The 17,329-nt window shown below is 31.4% G+C and overlaps 1 protein-coding gene across 2 annotated transcripts in view; it reads left to right on the top strand.

Moving 5' to 3' along the window:
- Positions 1–17,329, top strand: part of Smp_140520.1 (putative ank repeat-containing) — a gene marked incomplete at its 5' end in the record, with an annotated part of 47,196 nt that overhangs the window by 5,177 nt on the left and 24,690 nt on the right. For both annotated transcript variants that reach the window (XM_018793726.1, XM_018793727.1), the window contains one exon: positions 7,930–8,154. In XM_018793726.1, coding sequence (XP_018648209.1) covers positions 7,930–8,154 — 225 coding nt within the window. The remainder of the gene's footprint in view (positions 1–7,929; positions 8,155–17,329) is intronic.

Here is a 17,329-nt window from a genome sequence, read left to right as displayed (position 1 = left end):
GAAACGTTGGATTTACTACAAATTCATTCGCTGAGATTTTACAAATATATTATTATTCCTATTTAATGTCTTACATCAACTCGGCGCTCAAATACTGTGAAACTATTCGCTCTAATTTAGACGAGAGTTCTTATATATTCATTTGTTTTAATTACTCAAAGTTTATATGTAATAGGTCAGTGAGTGAAGTGTTTTTAAAATGTAGTTGGTAAAAAATCTGAAATATAAGATCAAATCTGTAGAAACGAATAAGTTTATTCCAAGTCAGTAAGTAGTAAGGCTAGCGATAAAGGCGGACAACAGAAGAAATGGTAGGTTGGATTGAGATTTATGTCATCTGTAGTTTTCCAATGGGATTACCTAAGTAGTATTTTGTTGAATTACACCGGATATTTTATTTATATGTATATATGCACATCACATATGTGTTAAATGGTGATAGAAATATCGATCAATATAAAGTTTTGCCTGTTTAGAATCACCAATATGTGAAAGGCTTGTTACTTTCGTTGTTAATTGTTTTTTCTATAATACACTTTTGGACCAGGAAACCTGTGTGTTTATCAAAACGAAGTAAGAAGATAGGGATAGAGATTTTTTAAATTGCTAAATGCCATTTTTTTATTTTAAAGTATGATATAGTAGGAACTTTCGGACCGTTTGAACTCACGCACATTCGTGTGTTTGTGTATTTTTGTAGATGCATTAGTATTCATATACAAGCACTAACATTTTCTAAAAATGATTCAAAATGATTTAGCTGTAATTATGCTGTGTAATAAATTATGTTTATAGTCATTTTTCGGTTGTAGGCAATCAAATAAAAATCACTGCACACCAGTAGTTATAAGTAAGAAAAGACAGTTTTATTTGCACATTTAAATTTATTATGTCATATGTAGTGAATTCAAAAAGGGAAAATAGTGTATCGTTGGTATGATTTATGAAGTGTACTCCAATATCAAGATAGTTTTTGATTTTTGATAATAAATTTATTAGTATTACTAGCTGAGGAACTATTGATAACTATGAGATACAGGGGAACTGTATAGGGCTGTGTTTGAAACCTCTGAATTATGTGCGACTCTCAACTCAAATAATACATGTGTTGCTTTTTGTATACAGACCAACCATTGTGTGAGTAACAATTCTTTGACTAGATTATACTGAAAAAAGCACTACTTTTCAGAAGCACCAACAAAATGACGATAAGTATCAGATTTAATTTTTTGTTAACGAGCCTCTTTTTTCGTTGAGGTATTAGTTTTAATCAAATTTTCGAAGTTTTTGCTTGATTTTAAAATATACTACATTTAAGAAATTTTGAAAACTATTAAAACAAGTCACCTTATTCATGCAATTGTTATCATTTCAGTATTCTTAGCGTTATCATTTGAACTTGGGATGCTTAGTGAATACTACTGTCAGTCATTTTGAAATTCCCGATTAGTATGTAAAATATTTATAATTCAAACTTAGATATCTTATTCATATTTTTCAAATATCTAATATTTCAAGCACTTTAGGCCTTGAATACTTTAACTTTTTGTTTTCAATATCTTTGTGAATCTAACTGATAAATGAACATAGTTATTTTGTATACTCCATAAATCGTTGTAAATTGTTTGGATGAATTGTCGCATTAAAATAATCTGTGCTTTACTAATGAATGAAGACATTTTTTTGAAAATTATTACTATTGCCATTTTTCTATTTACCATTCTGTATTATAAATACTTGAACAGTCATCCTTTTAACGATAGTAAGTCAAAACATTGTAACCGCAAAGTACTTTACAATTGACCTAATTAAAATATTCATATTAACTGCGTTGCGATTGCATATCATGTTTTAAAAGTCTGTACTGAAATAATTCGAACGGATTGATATCACCGAAGAAGAATAAAGACAATTCAGGGTAGAAAACTTTCTTTTAGACGATTTTATTTACTTAAATTGTGCAATCCTATTTATATTTAATTTATTTACTAAAGATAGTAGTCTGTAGTAAAGTAAAATGATGTTGAATAGTCAGTTATTGATGTGGTATCATGTTATAAATTGTTTATAAAAATTAGATATTGATAGAAATTCGTAGTGCAATGCTTCGCTAATCTTTCACCTCGATAATCGTTATAATAATACAAATCTCAACGGTGCATAGGATCAGAAGTCAAATAGGAGCTGCAACTACAGTTTATTGTCAAATGACGCAGGCCACAAAACTGCAAGCACATGAGTAAGTATCAGCGAGCAAGCGCAAGAAATTACATAGGTAAATTTTTAGTCAAATTGTATAAGGGCGCAGCAAGACAAAGCAGAAGCTAATAATAGGACTTGAGAGCGTACATATATGGGGAGGAGGATGAATCATCGAGTGACATTTAAGCAATCAGCGTTTTGGCTAGAGTCTGTCATGTGCTCAAGTGATCATAACAGTACAAAGATATATGCGAATCGTTACTGTCATAACGACAATGTCTGTTACGTAAGTTAATAAAAGGGCTTAGACAAAATTAGCCATAATCAAAATTGGGTGTAGGATAGTTGCTATAATGTCATGTAATGATCCAAGGAATAATGAAAATGTTAGAGTGAAGATAATTGTCCACATGGTAGATATTGAGAACGGAATAGTTAAAAGTAGTAATGAGGGCTAATTAATAGTTGCGAAAAGTAGTTGAAAAGGAATAGGAAAATAAGATGAATTATATAAAATAGAAGGGAAGACTGAGAACATGGTAGAAGGAGGAATCGGATATACTGTATATGTACACAAAGGTTGGAATTGAATTGATGAATGGCTATAAACTCTACTGTAAGTTTTTTATTTTTATTCCTTCAGAATCGATTATTGTGACTGCATGAATGATTTTTGAGGAGGGATTTTGGTGGTAGAGTGACTACAATTAACTAAATTTCACAGTATTGAGCTTTTGATGAACTTTTTTAGTTTGTTAGATAACTAGTCAGGGTAATAATGGAAGGTGAGTTTTGAAAGAGCTCGTTTTAAGCGGCCATTATAACCTTCTCTATATCAGCAATTAAGCTGATAGGTTCATACTGACTTCGCCGAAGACGGAAATTTATCTTCCAAATAACTACAAATCAAGAGTCAATTACGGAAGACAAAACAAATTTCAGCCGAATAGAATATTACTTATAGGAACCTCGAAAGCCTGTCTTTAGAATTTTCGACCACAGTATCTCCTTCAGACTGACTTTTTATTAAGGTCTTCCTTGATTCGACAGGACCTCTTTTGCTTCATTGTTTAGGCTTCAAATTGTTTTCAAAGAATCTAAGTGGATATCAGTGTCGGTCGTATCATTGGGACATTTTTGTCCAATCCAAATGCAGAGAAAAGGGATCAGGTTTCTCTTTTGCTTCAGCGGGACCTAAATTTGGAAATTCTTGATTTAGCATTTCCGGGTTGATTCAATATTTGTGGATCTTTGTAGAGATCCATCAGGTTCTTTTATAACTAAGTATTTAAGAGTTGGAATACTTGACTTAAATTCCATTATGAACTACTATTTGATGGCGACTGTTGGGCTTATCCAGGGTGTCACTGAAATTAATATTTTTGTCACAAATAATGAAAGTGTCACCTGATGTTAGATGAGAAACAAAAAAACAGAGCAATTTCGACAACTGCTGTATCGTGATGTAGCAAAATTTAAATAATTAAATTTCATTTTATTACTGCGCTAATATTATGCTCAGCATGAAATCCTATAGTCTTAGGTTCGATAGCGTGTGAATATACATTGCTGGTTAGTAGTCATACACAACAGTACAGATTGTTTGGTAGTGCGGTATTTGCAATGGCTTTTGAGATGACATCAGCTCATGTGAAGAATGAGTTTAAGTAATACCCAGTTTTTATAAAACTAGTTAAATAATTGGTATAATACATTAATTTTAACAATAATTACTTAGATCGTTTTGAATTTGTTTGCTTATCTGATGAATATCAGATAAAATGTACATTTCTAAATCATTAAGGAAGAAGAGAATCACTGGAATGGTCAGTTCTTCAGTTTTTAAAATATAGGTTAATTTAACGACAGTGTAAGAATGAAGTGAAAAATCTCTACCTCAATACATTCTTAATTAAAGACTATCAATTCTTGTTTTAATCATTTAATTATAATTATTCATATTGTTTATCAAGCCAATATTAGTTATTCAGTCGTTTGTTGATTATTAGATGTCATCTAATGAAGTAAAGATAATGTAACATTAATTATATGACCAAAATCCTTAGTGTGAACTTACTGAATTATCCGATACACGAATACTTGCAACTCCACTGGTACTTTCTATTTCATTTTTTGTTATTATGTCTACTCCTTACCATGCTAAATACTTTATATATGATCTGCTAATCAGAATGAAATTTTAATAATTATGATTTGACAAAAATGATAGATTAATTATCTATTCAGGTTAATAACTCTACTATCATCTTCATCATATAGACCTGCACTTCGTAATTTTGTTAGGGGAATTCAGAGCTTTTGAAACCCATTAATAAATTTTTGGAAACAATAAGAGTTATACTTTTTGTGATCTATTCACCTATTCTGTACTTTTTCTATGAATACAATGTTTGTGAATGCACAATGCGTATTGACGTGTTAAATTGTTTTATTGTTTGTATACAATTTTAAAAATTACTTCAGGCTATTACAATTGGTTAATCTCTAAGTAGTGGCTATTGTCGTGTTTGTCTGGTCATTTTAGTGCTAATCGGTATTATTATAAGTGACTCGACATGGCATGCACTATGTCGAGATGTTAGGCAGTTGGAGGCTTTCAAAAGGATACCCTGGACGTAGGATTTGTGTAACTTGATCAATAGAGTTCAATCAACACTAAAAGAGCTAGATAAACATGATATTATTTTCTATTCAGTGATCATTTGATTGTAAACACCAGTCACATAGAAGGTCAGTAACTGCCTAAATGTTGCAGACCATAAAGTCGGGTGACATGGGATCGAATACATCAAGTCTATGAGTATGTCAGTATACTTTGTCGACGGGTGCCGAAATGCAACAAACCTAGGTTCACAGTATCATGTTGACTACCTTCAGCCATTTAACATCACAGACTTCTGATACATCCGTGAAATATTGAATAAAGTGGTCATTGTTATTATTATTAAGGATCCAAGCAGTAATCTATTTAATTTTTTATTATTTTAAATAAACACACAAATCGATAATAAAACATTTTATATCCTGAACCACATGTTAAACATGCATATAGGGAATTGTGCTAAAGGGAGAAATCTAAACATGTATGTAACTAAAACTATTTGACATAGTAACTGATTTATTAAACATATGAAAATACATGTAATTATTCATTTTTTTATAGGTCTCTAAATTGTCGAAATAAGTACTGGTTAATATTTTAAGCCCTAATTAATGAATAAGTTAGTTTTTGGTTTACTGTATATTTCTTATATATGATAATTTCATTTTATGCATCAGACTTGTTTTTTGTTTAACCACAGTTCATTGCTAAAAAGAATAAATGTGTGTGTTATCCGAAAATAGATGAACTTGTTTTAGTGTGAATAGTAATAAAAATAAAATTCTTTGAATGTTAGAAAAAAAACCATATAATTTCAAAACTTATCATGACGGAAGGACATGAAAAATTCGTTCAACAGAATGTGTTCGTAGACGAAAATAGCTCATAATAAACCTGAAATGTTTGTTTTGTGTTTACGGCCTTGTGAAATATATATTGGAAATAATGGTTGGTGGTACGCACAATGACCCTTTTATAAAATGGTTTAGCCTAAATACTACTTATGCGGACAGATATAAGTAGTATAGAGCAGGAGTTGAAGGCGGAAGGCTTATCAGCAGAAGACTGAAATAAAGTAAAAAGGAAAAAAAACAAAGAGTGATCGAAAGAACAACAGGTTTATAAGGATGATAGAGTGTGTAAAGGGAAACTCAAAGAATATATGCAAATGATGTATTTACTGTATTATTTCTTATATTTTACGAAGCCGTTGAGTTTATTTTGCATTAAAAATAACATGCCTTACCGTACCTGAGTTTTTGTTCACTATGATTATTATGCTTTCTAGTTGTATTACTCACTTATGAGGTTTTCTCCAGGTATCAGATAATTTTACTGACAATCAGGAATATTTAAATATTGACTGGTGAAACATCAGGACATATTTATTAGCTATTTGTCTCGACCTCAAAATTCATGATCAGTACCGTCTTCTGGAAACAAAAAGTTTGTCTTGTGCTCCTTAATCGTTTTGTGGTTCTCTTCACTCAATGTGGGTTCAAAATAAAAATTCATCCTTGAACTCCGGAGAAAACGACTTTATGCAAATTTTTAAATTGGTAACAACTATTCATTTCGTGCTTATGACATTACTTGCGATAAATTAAAGAGAACAGTAATAAATTAAAAGTATTACTTAGTAATATGAAACAGTCTATTGGTAGTCAGATGAAACAGACACTATGACTTCATTTCATTTGAGAGGTCAGCGATTAATAACATTTCTCTAGAAATCAAAACATATTTAAACGATTTTTGATTTCCAAGTCTATATTTACCGTAGATAACAATGACTGAACGTTTTTCGATGATCTGTTTTCATTTGAAAAGTTTTTAAATTTAGAAGCTAGCAGCATATTGATATTTTCTAGCTATAGATGATGGAGAAACATTTCGACAACTTAATTGTGAACTTATCTATGTATAGACAAATGACAGTTTAAATGACTGATTTTCTTCTCTGGAGCTTAATGTATTCAAATAACGTGATCAAAGGTTTGGGTACCTAAGTTGTCATATACATGAGTAGAAGTTTGAGAAATGCTGTTGAAAACTATACACTAATCGTATTGTGGCGTGAAGTTTATGACCGTTAGCATTTTAGTTAGTTTTTAGGGAATTCTGATTTGAAGCAACCGATAAATAACTTATTTAACACATGATGAAATATATGGATGATTGGTTGTCCTGTAAAGAAAACCGTAAATTGTGCTTTGATTCTAATGATAGGAGGATATTTTCATAATCCTGTTCAAACCAGGTAATATTTTATCCTTTAGTAAAACCTTTTTCAATTTTTCATTTGTCTTATTAATTTGATTCTTATTGACCTATTAACACCCTTAAAAATTTTCAGTAATACAGAAGACAACAAATGTCAGAAGCCCGTATGTTGATTTTCTGAAGTTTATTCACTTGAGGTTTTCTTCTTGGTCACCTGGATACATTATCAATTCTAGAAAATCAGTCACTTTGTTACTTCACTAGTTATTAATTTCATCATCACAATTAGATGCTGAGGTTATCGATTCATTGTATTATATATGCGTAGGTGCAATCTAATTGTTCATTGAAATTTGCATATTCAACAATGTTCTGTGATTTTATTTTTAAAAATCATACAAGCTACTTATATCTGTCAGCATAAGTAGCAGGCACCACATGTGTCTATATATAGATCCAAATAAATCGCTTGTCGTCAAAGATCAAAACAACAGTGTTATTTCTAATTTTTGTTATTGTGATAAAATCGACCATAATGAGAATATATATGAATATATTTTTTTAGAAAAAGATATCAGGAATGCAATTTTCAAACATTCAGTTGTGAGCAAATGATCTTATATATGCCCTAAAATAAATTGGTGCATTTTATCATCTGACTCGTGAAACTTCACCGATATCGTTAATATGAACATTTTGGAACAAAAAATCGGAGTTTTTAAACGTTGCATAAACTAGATGAAATCGGTTTTTTAACATAATTATCTTCGCTTTTATTCTTTACCTCTATTTGAGAGTTGACAAAGTAAAAATTACAATTCTTTTCCGAAAGCTTTTTAAAGTAGTCTCTTTAAATGATATAACTTCTTTTATATGTACAGATATTGTGAAATTGTTAATATATTATGGAGCTGATGTAAATTTATCAGGACCAGATGGAAGAACTGCATTACGCGCTGCTGCATGGGCTGGAAATTTGGAAACTGTCAAATGTTTGCTCGATGCCGGTGCTGATGTTAATAAGTCAGATTCTGAAAAACGTACTGCGTTGATTGCTGCAGCTTATATGGGACATACCGATGTTTTAGCAGTTTTGCTTAAAGCCGGTGAGTTATGTTTTATGTATGTATTTATATATGTAGTCATAGGCGAATGTTTTAAGTGAAAGTATTTTTTTATACATTTTGTAGTCATAGTTTTACAACAGTAGCTGTAAACCTTCATCACATGAGATAGTTGGGATGTGTCACGAATAACTAACACACATTTTTTGCTATATAAAACTGTGATTTTCATGTGTTTAGTGTGGAAAAAAGCTAGTGGTAACTAATTAAATATATAGGATTAGTCCATGAAGTCATTTGCTACTGAAATGAATCGTATTGAAAAGTAGTTAGGTTCCATGTTATGATCATTGTTAGATACCTTAATTATAGGGGTTCAAAATAATCAGCAGTAGTGTGAATGCTTTCATCATTTATGTGCTTTTAAATTTATTTATTTAATCTAATTCACGATTGTTAATGTATTAAGGACATCCGGGTTTCCAAAACATTTTGCACTACCGGTTTTCTGTTGTTTGTCATCTTGTAGCTAAAACATGTTGATGTTTCCTCATTGAAATTTCTATAGTAAAATAACTTCTAACGATAATACCATGTCAATACAAAGGGTTTGTTATTATCGATTAAATAACTTCATTTAAGAAAGAAATGAAATATTAACATAGGTACATATAAACTGTCAGATATGGAATACATTTACTTATGTAACAAAATTTATTTATTCCATATAGGAAAATCTTTGAAATCAGTCACTGAAATATTTTTAAAAAATGTTATTGGTCGATTCATTTCCTATTGAAATTTACATTAATGAAATCGGCACGTTTAATTTAACCTGAGAAAAATGAATAAATAAGCAATAGGTATTAACTGGAAACCTTAATCATTGTAGTTCTCATACATATGTATGATTTTCAATTCTAATCCACACCCCCCCCCGTGCGCATTTTATAAATCGTATTCCTTTTTTCTTGCGAATCCAGGTCCTATTATTAATTTACATAGTTTATTTTTACTGCAATAAGTACATTACTTACTTACAGTCTTATATAATTGATATACTGTTTCATAGTAATTTGTTCTACAATATCACACTTATCATAGAAATTAAGTCCCACTGAACATACAAATGATTTTCAACTGTGACCTATTTATACAATAATTTCTATTTAATTATTCACTCAATACTTATACAGGACTGTCACTTTTATATTCGGTTGCACTGTAATATATGTTTCGTAGTGTTGTATTTCATATTATTGATAAAGTAAAGAAGTTCATACAATAAACTATTAAAGCACGTAAAAAGTTTTATAATTTGTAATAATCTAATGTAAAAAAATGATCCTACAGTTTATTAGTTCATTAGTTGACTAAGTATGGGTTTTTCAACAAATTTGCGTCATAATACAAATCCTGTTTAAATGCATATATATATGAAATGGTATATTTCGTTACAGTAACTTGTTACAAAATTTCATTTATGACGAAGTCTTTGTATGCAAGTCATTACACGAAGGTTCAAAATCATAAGAAAACGATAGTATTTCAGTATAAGAGCTCATAGTCAACTGTAAGAAATAAACCTGTAATTTGAAGTTATTAAACTCTGTATAAGTATAAATATAAACTCAACGTTAACTTCAAAATCAAATCTGTAGTTGACCATGATTTTAAAATAAGACTTCTGAAGGCATGATATTGTTTTTAAATTAACTAATTTTCAGGCCCTTTTTAAATGTACAACTATATATGTATATAAGCTATTTATAAAATTTTATTGCAGCCAATCATAAATATAAACTATTTATTTAACCATATATGTAATACTTATGACAAGAAAGTGTCGGTACTACGACAAAACAAACAAATATTTTAAGAATTGATCGAGAACAAAATGTGTGAACTAAGAGTAAGCTTAGGGTTCAATACAAGGAAAAAGGCAAAGAGAACAGATTTTGATTTATTATACAATAGAAACAAATACGTTTATATTCATACTGATCAACAGACAAATCTAAGTAAATTGAAATGAGTTGTTCTAGAGATTTTAATAGTCAACAGCATTACGTTTAAGCACAACTTACAATGTCACAAGATTAAACTGTAATAATCAATAAATGTTATCAATTGACCGAGTTTATTTTATTTTATCTGAACACATAAATATTGGTACAAGGGGGCACTAGATATATATGCGCCACACAAATCTCATTTGATTTGTGTGAGGGCTGTGATACTGCCCAGGTGCCCAAACTTTTTCTTAATTTGGATACGTAAGAGTAGGCTTTTTGTAATGAGTCAACTTGATTAGTTGGCCGTTTTGTAACAAATTTATTGAAAATGATTGTCCCTAAAAGCTACCTGCTATTGAAGTTTGAAAGTTAGCATATAATCAAAGGCCAGACAAATAAATGTGAAGAAAGGAAAACAGATGGACAAAGAAACACAAGTTGTTCAACAATGAGCAAAATTAACCACAAGGTTCACAATAGTCCCAATATTCATAATCCGATTGACGTTTTATATACTTGTGCAACTTAATCAAACTCTTTATTTTTTTCGGATACAAATGACCAACTCACTTTACATGGATTCCAATTTAACTATTTTTTACATTGTGGTGTGGGTTGCTTATATTCACATAAGTAGTATGTGACGATGGTTAGGCATAGAATGTATTTTAGTAAAAGATCGATAAGGAAAGAGCGGAAACCACACGCGATTGGTATAAAAATGCATGAACATTGAAATCTGAGACAATGGACTGATATTTGCATAAGGAACAGTCAAGTTTGAGGCGATAGATTGTTATTTTGCGAATTAACTATTTACTATATGGTTCTCAGATTTTAGTGAAATATTCCGTAATTTTGTGCTGTGATACATTCGGTTGTCCCCGCTCGTGTTCTTGTTCATTAACAGTTTATAATTAGCGTTATTAGCAGTGTGAATACATTTATAGTAAATGAGAACACAAGCGGGAACATAAATACAGAATCTCTTCGTAAAATATGAAATCCATACATTGAATACTTCATTTGAGAAATTTCATCATTTGTTCTTCCCTTTCTGTATGGTTCTTTCAAATTGCAAATCGTTCCTATTTCCGCTTCTGTTTTTCCCAAGTTGACCTTCATAGCCTTTTACTGCTATGCATTCCTATTCTGATTGGTGTTACGTACTACTTATGTCGACAGACATAAGTAGCATACACTACTCACCTACTTAAATTTTAAATAATTCTACTTGTAAAGGGTACATTCTTATTCTAGCAGCTATCATATTTCAGTTGCCGTTGCATTCATGTCTGTACAAAACTTTTAAGTACTAACAAACTTATTTTATATTAGTGATGATTTTATATGTATTATTTGTATATAAAAATAGTATGTGCGTTAAAATCGATTGTTATATTAAACAATAATTCTGATTTGTGGTCGCGGAATCTGTTTAAAAAATATTATTAAAAAGAATATTTTTAGTATATTTTTTTTGTTTTTTAATTTATTGGAACTCCAGCATATTCGTGAATAAATTGCCGTAGTGATTAATCTACTGTTACGTTGTGGCTCCTGTTCCTTTTCATCAAATTTTGACTTTTACTAATATTTCTCGTTCTTATCAATAACATTCATTTAACTAAAATAACAGTTGCGTTTCTCATTTTAGACAGGACTTCATTTCAGACTTATAGTTATTATCCAAGTAGGATAAAATGTACTACCTGGATTCCACTGCTATGTAGAATCAAAAATATACTGAGAATACTGTTTTTATAATTACAACCAATCTAATCATTTATTATGTGTTAAAGAATCATAGTTTGTACATGTTTCCTACTGTCAATTACATTACCATCTTTTTGGTTTATTCTTTTTGCCTTTTATTCTGGATGGTGTGGACTCGAATTTTTCATAAATTCAATTGTTTCAATGCTTCATGTTGTTTGATTTTAACAATTTAAAATAGCAACAAAATAACTTCCGTTTATCTCAATGATGTTTCAACTAAAAACCAGTTCAAATGAAATTATTATTATTGTTATTCCACTTATTTTGACTTGTGATTTCTTTTGTTTTTCCACTTGACATTAACCTGTAATGAACATCAGATTGATTTGATTCTTTTCCATTTTTAGACTTAAAATCAATTTTACTACATTACTTTGTTCAAAATCCATACAGATTGTCAAACAAAGAGTATGTCACAAGGTGCATTTACCTTCATACATATATGTATGCATACGTCACAAAGACATGTATATGTTTGCCAAATTGATTTAAATAGAAGGAAGGGTAAATAGAAGTAATCAAGTGTGACTTAATCATTGTTTATACGATATATATATATATATATATAATTTTAATAAACTGTTTGGGTACCAGATAGTATCTCTATTAAATGAAATGGTAATGGACATGCTGATTCACCTTAATTTTATGGACAAGTGAATGAGCTTAAACTAGATATCCAAAAAAGCCTTAAGGATAGCCTCACCTTTCACGTCCCAAAGTAGATGTTAGAACTCTATGAGGAAGTCAGATATACATTTATCCAGTGTCTGAGAACCGCTCATCTAGAAAATAGTTTGGAACTTCATCAAGTTGTTGGGAATGTCTTTAAACCAAACCTTCCGAGTAGATGCGAACATATTTTTTGTTTGACAGATCTTCGAGCAACAAAAATAATCACTTACGTTCATCCGATCGATCTATAATTAGTTAGTTAAAAGGCTTCTCCAGCTTAAATATCTGTAATTGGAATCATTGCAGTTTATTGTTTCTATAAAGTATAAATTTTCGATACCAGTTGTAAAAAACGGTAAGAACGATATTTTTCGACTTTAATTCAGAATAGGAATTTGTTAAACATGAATATTTCTATACTATGAGTACTGCTACGATCTTTATTAAAAACATATAGTCAGAACTGATTGTTGTTGTAAATGTTTATTTTATTTGATCAAAATAACCGATTTGTTGTTATCATTACAACTACTGTCTACCTACAGAGTATAATTCCCAAATTATTTTGTTGACAGTGTTTTATAAGGGTTAAATTTTAGCAAAAAAACCTTAAATTTAATGCACATTGGTAATAATTATAAAATAGATCAGTCAATCAACTAAGCCTGCTACCCCACATGTGGTACCATGTGCCAACTAGAGATCTACAAAAACCTACGTGCTGCACCCTACGTTTCACTTATTACCGGGTGGTTTTCATGATTTTCCTGTTTTCCTTTAGATTTGAAGATTTCATGTTAGGGTTTGCTTCGTGATACAGTTTAATGGATTTTGAATAGTACGTCCTATCCACCCCCAATGTCATTTCCTCATTTTCTACTTAGCTAGTACCTGATTTATTCTCTACCAGTAATCTGCTACTAATGCATCTAAAGAAGCTTGACTAAACAGACACTTGTAAGTACATGTACTTCATTGGTGATGGTTGTAGTGGCTCTCCAAGTTTCAGCTCCGTTCAAAGCCAGTTTTTAACCTTTGGGTTTATGCTGAATCTTTCATTCAGTTGAGTGAGATCCTGTTAAAAACTCTTTTCGTTACCAACAATAATCTGATCCCACTGTAGATCTTGAAAGATTTTTATATCCACGCCACCCAACTCTTTTTTTACTTTCAAGGAAGTTAATGTATGTCGGTGAGCTTCATTCAGTTGATCGTTCAAAAATGAATTTTATTTATTTTAAAGAAGTGGCTTACATTAAGCCACAAAATATTAAAAATCCAAGTTTCTTCGCATTGGGATATTACAAATATTATCTCTGTTTTTTTATTAGTGATCAGTAGTGTTTTGAAACTGTTTCATACTAGGTCTAATCTCCTTATGAATTACTTCGTACGTAAATTTTCGCGACTCTGGAATAGTTTACTGCAATATTTGCTCACTTGGCTAGTACATAATCGCTTCTTACGAATTCCTGTTTTTTGATCTCTAAGTTGATGAACTAATCGATTTATACTGGCTGGAACAATCGTTTTTCAAAGTCCTACCATGCCAGACAGGTTGGTTGGTGAGCGGTAAGACTAAAAGCAGCAAACCCAAGGTCCGAAGGCGAAGTCGTACTGCTGACTGTACAGAGGTGTGACAGCAGTAAGGCGTTTCCTTCAGACAACCAAGATAACAGTGATGCTGTCTTTCCACAAGGAGGGGTGAAGTTAGAAAATTTCAACCCTAAAAATGCACACCTCGTGTGATCAGACCCTAATTGGTTGGTGTCTAACGAAATCTCTGCACGGATTCAGAAAGCTCGTTTGGCTCTTGCCAACTTACGTCACCTATGACAAAGGCGAGATATCCGTCTATCAATCAAGGAACGAGTATACTGCACGGTAGTTTGTTCTGTTCTATTTTATGGCTGCGAAACGTGGCCATTAAGAGTAGAAGGTACTCGTAAGTTACTAGTATTTGACCACAGATGCCTTAGAAATGTTGCTCGCATCTGCTGGGATCACCGGGTAATAAGTAACATTGCAGTTAGACACAGGGTATTAGGAAACAATGGTGAATTCGTTGATGAGGTTGTGAATCTTCATCGACTGATATGGTTGGGCCATGTGTTACGTATGCCTGAACACCGATTACGATGACGCTCAATGCTGACTAGTATTGGGGATTTCGGTAGATATAGACTACTTGGTTGGGGTTCGCGTGACTCTCCCAACTAACGGTTGCAGACTCTAGATGACATGGCTCAGAATCGATCACAATGGCGTGGGTGTATACACTCTGGCTTCCCTTAAACTATAAGATTAAAATTGCTTCATATCTGTCTTCCTGTACTATATCCTTATATACAATCTTTCTTTTATATATTACCACCTTTTAATTAACTACTCTGAATTCGGTGTTGATCTTGTGGTGTTAATGAGGCATGGCAACTTGGACCGATGTATATATGTGCCTGGTCCTACGTTTTAGTTGACTGACCGACTCTAATGATCCTTATTCATCTGCTTGCTTGTTTTCATTCAGCCTGTGACTTGGCTTTCGCTGATCTTGTTCTTCTATTTTTGACCGTTGTTCCCTATTTGCCCTCTTTGAATCCTATCCAGTACGTTCACACAAATCTGGTGTTTCTTGGAGCCCGCATCCTCTAACATGTTGAAATTAGCACTTCCTTAGTTTATTTCAAGTTTTTCACCATATTGGTTTCTTCTTCTGGCAGGTCGTGTAAGACTTGAAGCTTATTGGTCAAAACTATATGGTACTCGCTGAGCTTGCTGGCATCTCGAATAAAAGATGTCTTAAGGCTTTGTTGTGCTGCTTATCCGAGTGTCTGGTGTTTCATCAGCTTGGCCACTCCAAGTGTTTATCTGAAGCTGTTTCTATTCATCTACGTATTCTTACATCTTCCATTAGCTTCCTGAGTGTTTTGTTGATTCAGATGAGGTCGATTTGATCTTCTTTCATGTGACTAGCTGAAACTCAATAAGATTTGTGTACAAATTTGTTGGGGTAAAATAATGCTGCCTATAATCATGTTTTTGAATGCACATACATTCCCCATTTTTACTGTTTTATTCCATTTCGTATCGTATCATGATGCGATCATACGTATTGTTGTTCATTTCGAATGAAGCGTTTAGGTTCTTTATCAAAATCATTCGGTTTTTCTCCAAACACTTTCCTAAGATAAACTGCAACCTGCCATAAAACTGGTCTTTATCACCTCTATTATTGTTGGTAAATGTGTACTACTGAGCAACATTCATTACAATAATTTCCTTCTTAGTTCTGAAGATAGATGACTGTTTTCCCAGGTATGTATGTGTACATTTTATGTATAAATCGGTATAAAAGCCTTCAACAATTATTAGCACTTGCTATCCAATAAGTTGGTGTTCTTAGGCCTCTAAGTCATAACTAGTTGATCACAAAGTAGTGGTCAATGTCATATTTATCTTGTCTTTTTAGTGTTGTTCGAATTATATCCATCAATTAGCGGTGTGGTCACTAGTCTTAGGAACTCAACATCAAGTGAAAGTTTTTGAGATGTTAAATGGTTGAAGGTTGTCGACACTCATAATCAAGGTGTACCCGTAAAACTGAGTCACACGGATCGAATCCACCAGATTGTATTAATTCTTTTAAGAATACACATATACCATGTTGACGAGTTCCAAATGTTACAAAACCTAATTTTATGCTTTTCTGTCGACTAATCAACTGCCAAACATGATTCAAATGTTAATAATAACTTTTACTATTAATTTTATGTGAACAACTAGCATGTACATACGTTAAAACCATATCACATTAATTTATCAAATGAAGTATTTAGATTCATTTGTTTACCTCTCTGTATGATTTGTGTGAATACACTGTTTATGTATATAATACAAAATGCAAATGTATAATTTAAAGGATATCTAATTACAAGTTAACTTTTTCCACTCACACTCTTATCTTAATAACATAATCTAAAAGAGTCAGAAAAAATTATTTCCCGAATGTATCACTCGTGAGAAAATATTGTTCATTCATAGTTTTGTTTACAGCTAAATCACCTCATCGAGTGTCTGTATGTACAATATGAAGTTATATTGAAAGAAGACACATGATAATCTTAACTATCGTATATAGTAATATTTGTCATTACGAACTGACATGAACTAGAAGATTAGTGAAAACTGGCTAAGACTGAATTTTTATTTTGTCCCAGTATAAACCAAATGTTAATGTTAAGTAATAATAGATATTTTTGTTGTTACTCAGTTTCATAAGCATCAGTTCTTGATTCTACATTATCTAAAACCCATCGTCTTAAAAACAGTAGATTACGTTTTTCAGAAATCAAGTATTCAATGGTAGTGAACCATATCTTCCTAGTAATATTTTCAAAAAGAATGAGTTTGTCAAAAAACTAATAGACATTATTTATACATATATTACAAAAAATTGTTATTTGTCGCTATGTAGACAAAAATGAATGAAGTTTTAAAATATTACAAACAGTATTTAATCAGGTTAAAACAATAATCTACGTTATTTATTGAAAACAATTACAGAACTTTTCAACAATACTAATGTATTAAGCAAAGATGGATAGTGGCTAGCAGTGGAATCCAGGACGCGCGTTTCGTCTTATTTGGGACTCGTCAGCTGGATGTGCCTGCATCTCAGATTTGGTACAATACTGAGTGAATTTAAGTGTAAAATTTGCTTGAACGTAACAAATACTTTAAAGAAATAT

Source organism: Schistosoma mansoni, chromosome 1 (genome assembly GCF_000237925.1).
Source record: "Schistosoma mansoni strain Puerto Rico chromosome 1, complete genome".
NCBI classification, from domain to species: domain Eukaryota; kingdom Metazoa; phylum Platyhelminthes; class Trematoda; order Strigeidida; family Schistosomatidae; genus Schistosoma; species Schistosoma mansoni.
This window is presented reverse-complemented; position numbering and strand designations above follow the sequence as displayed.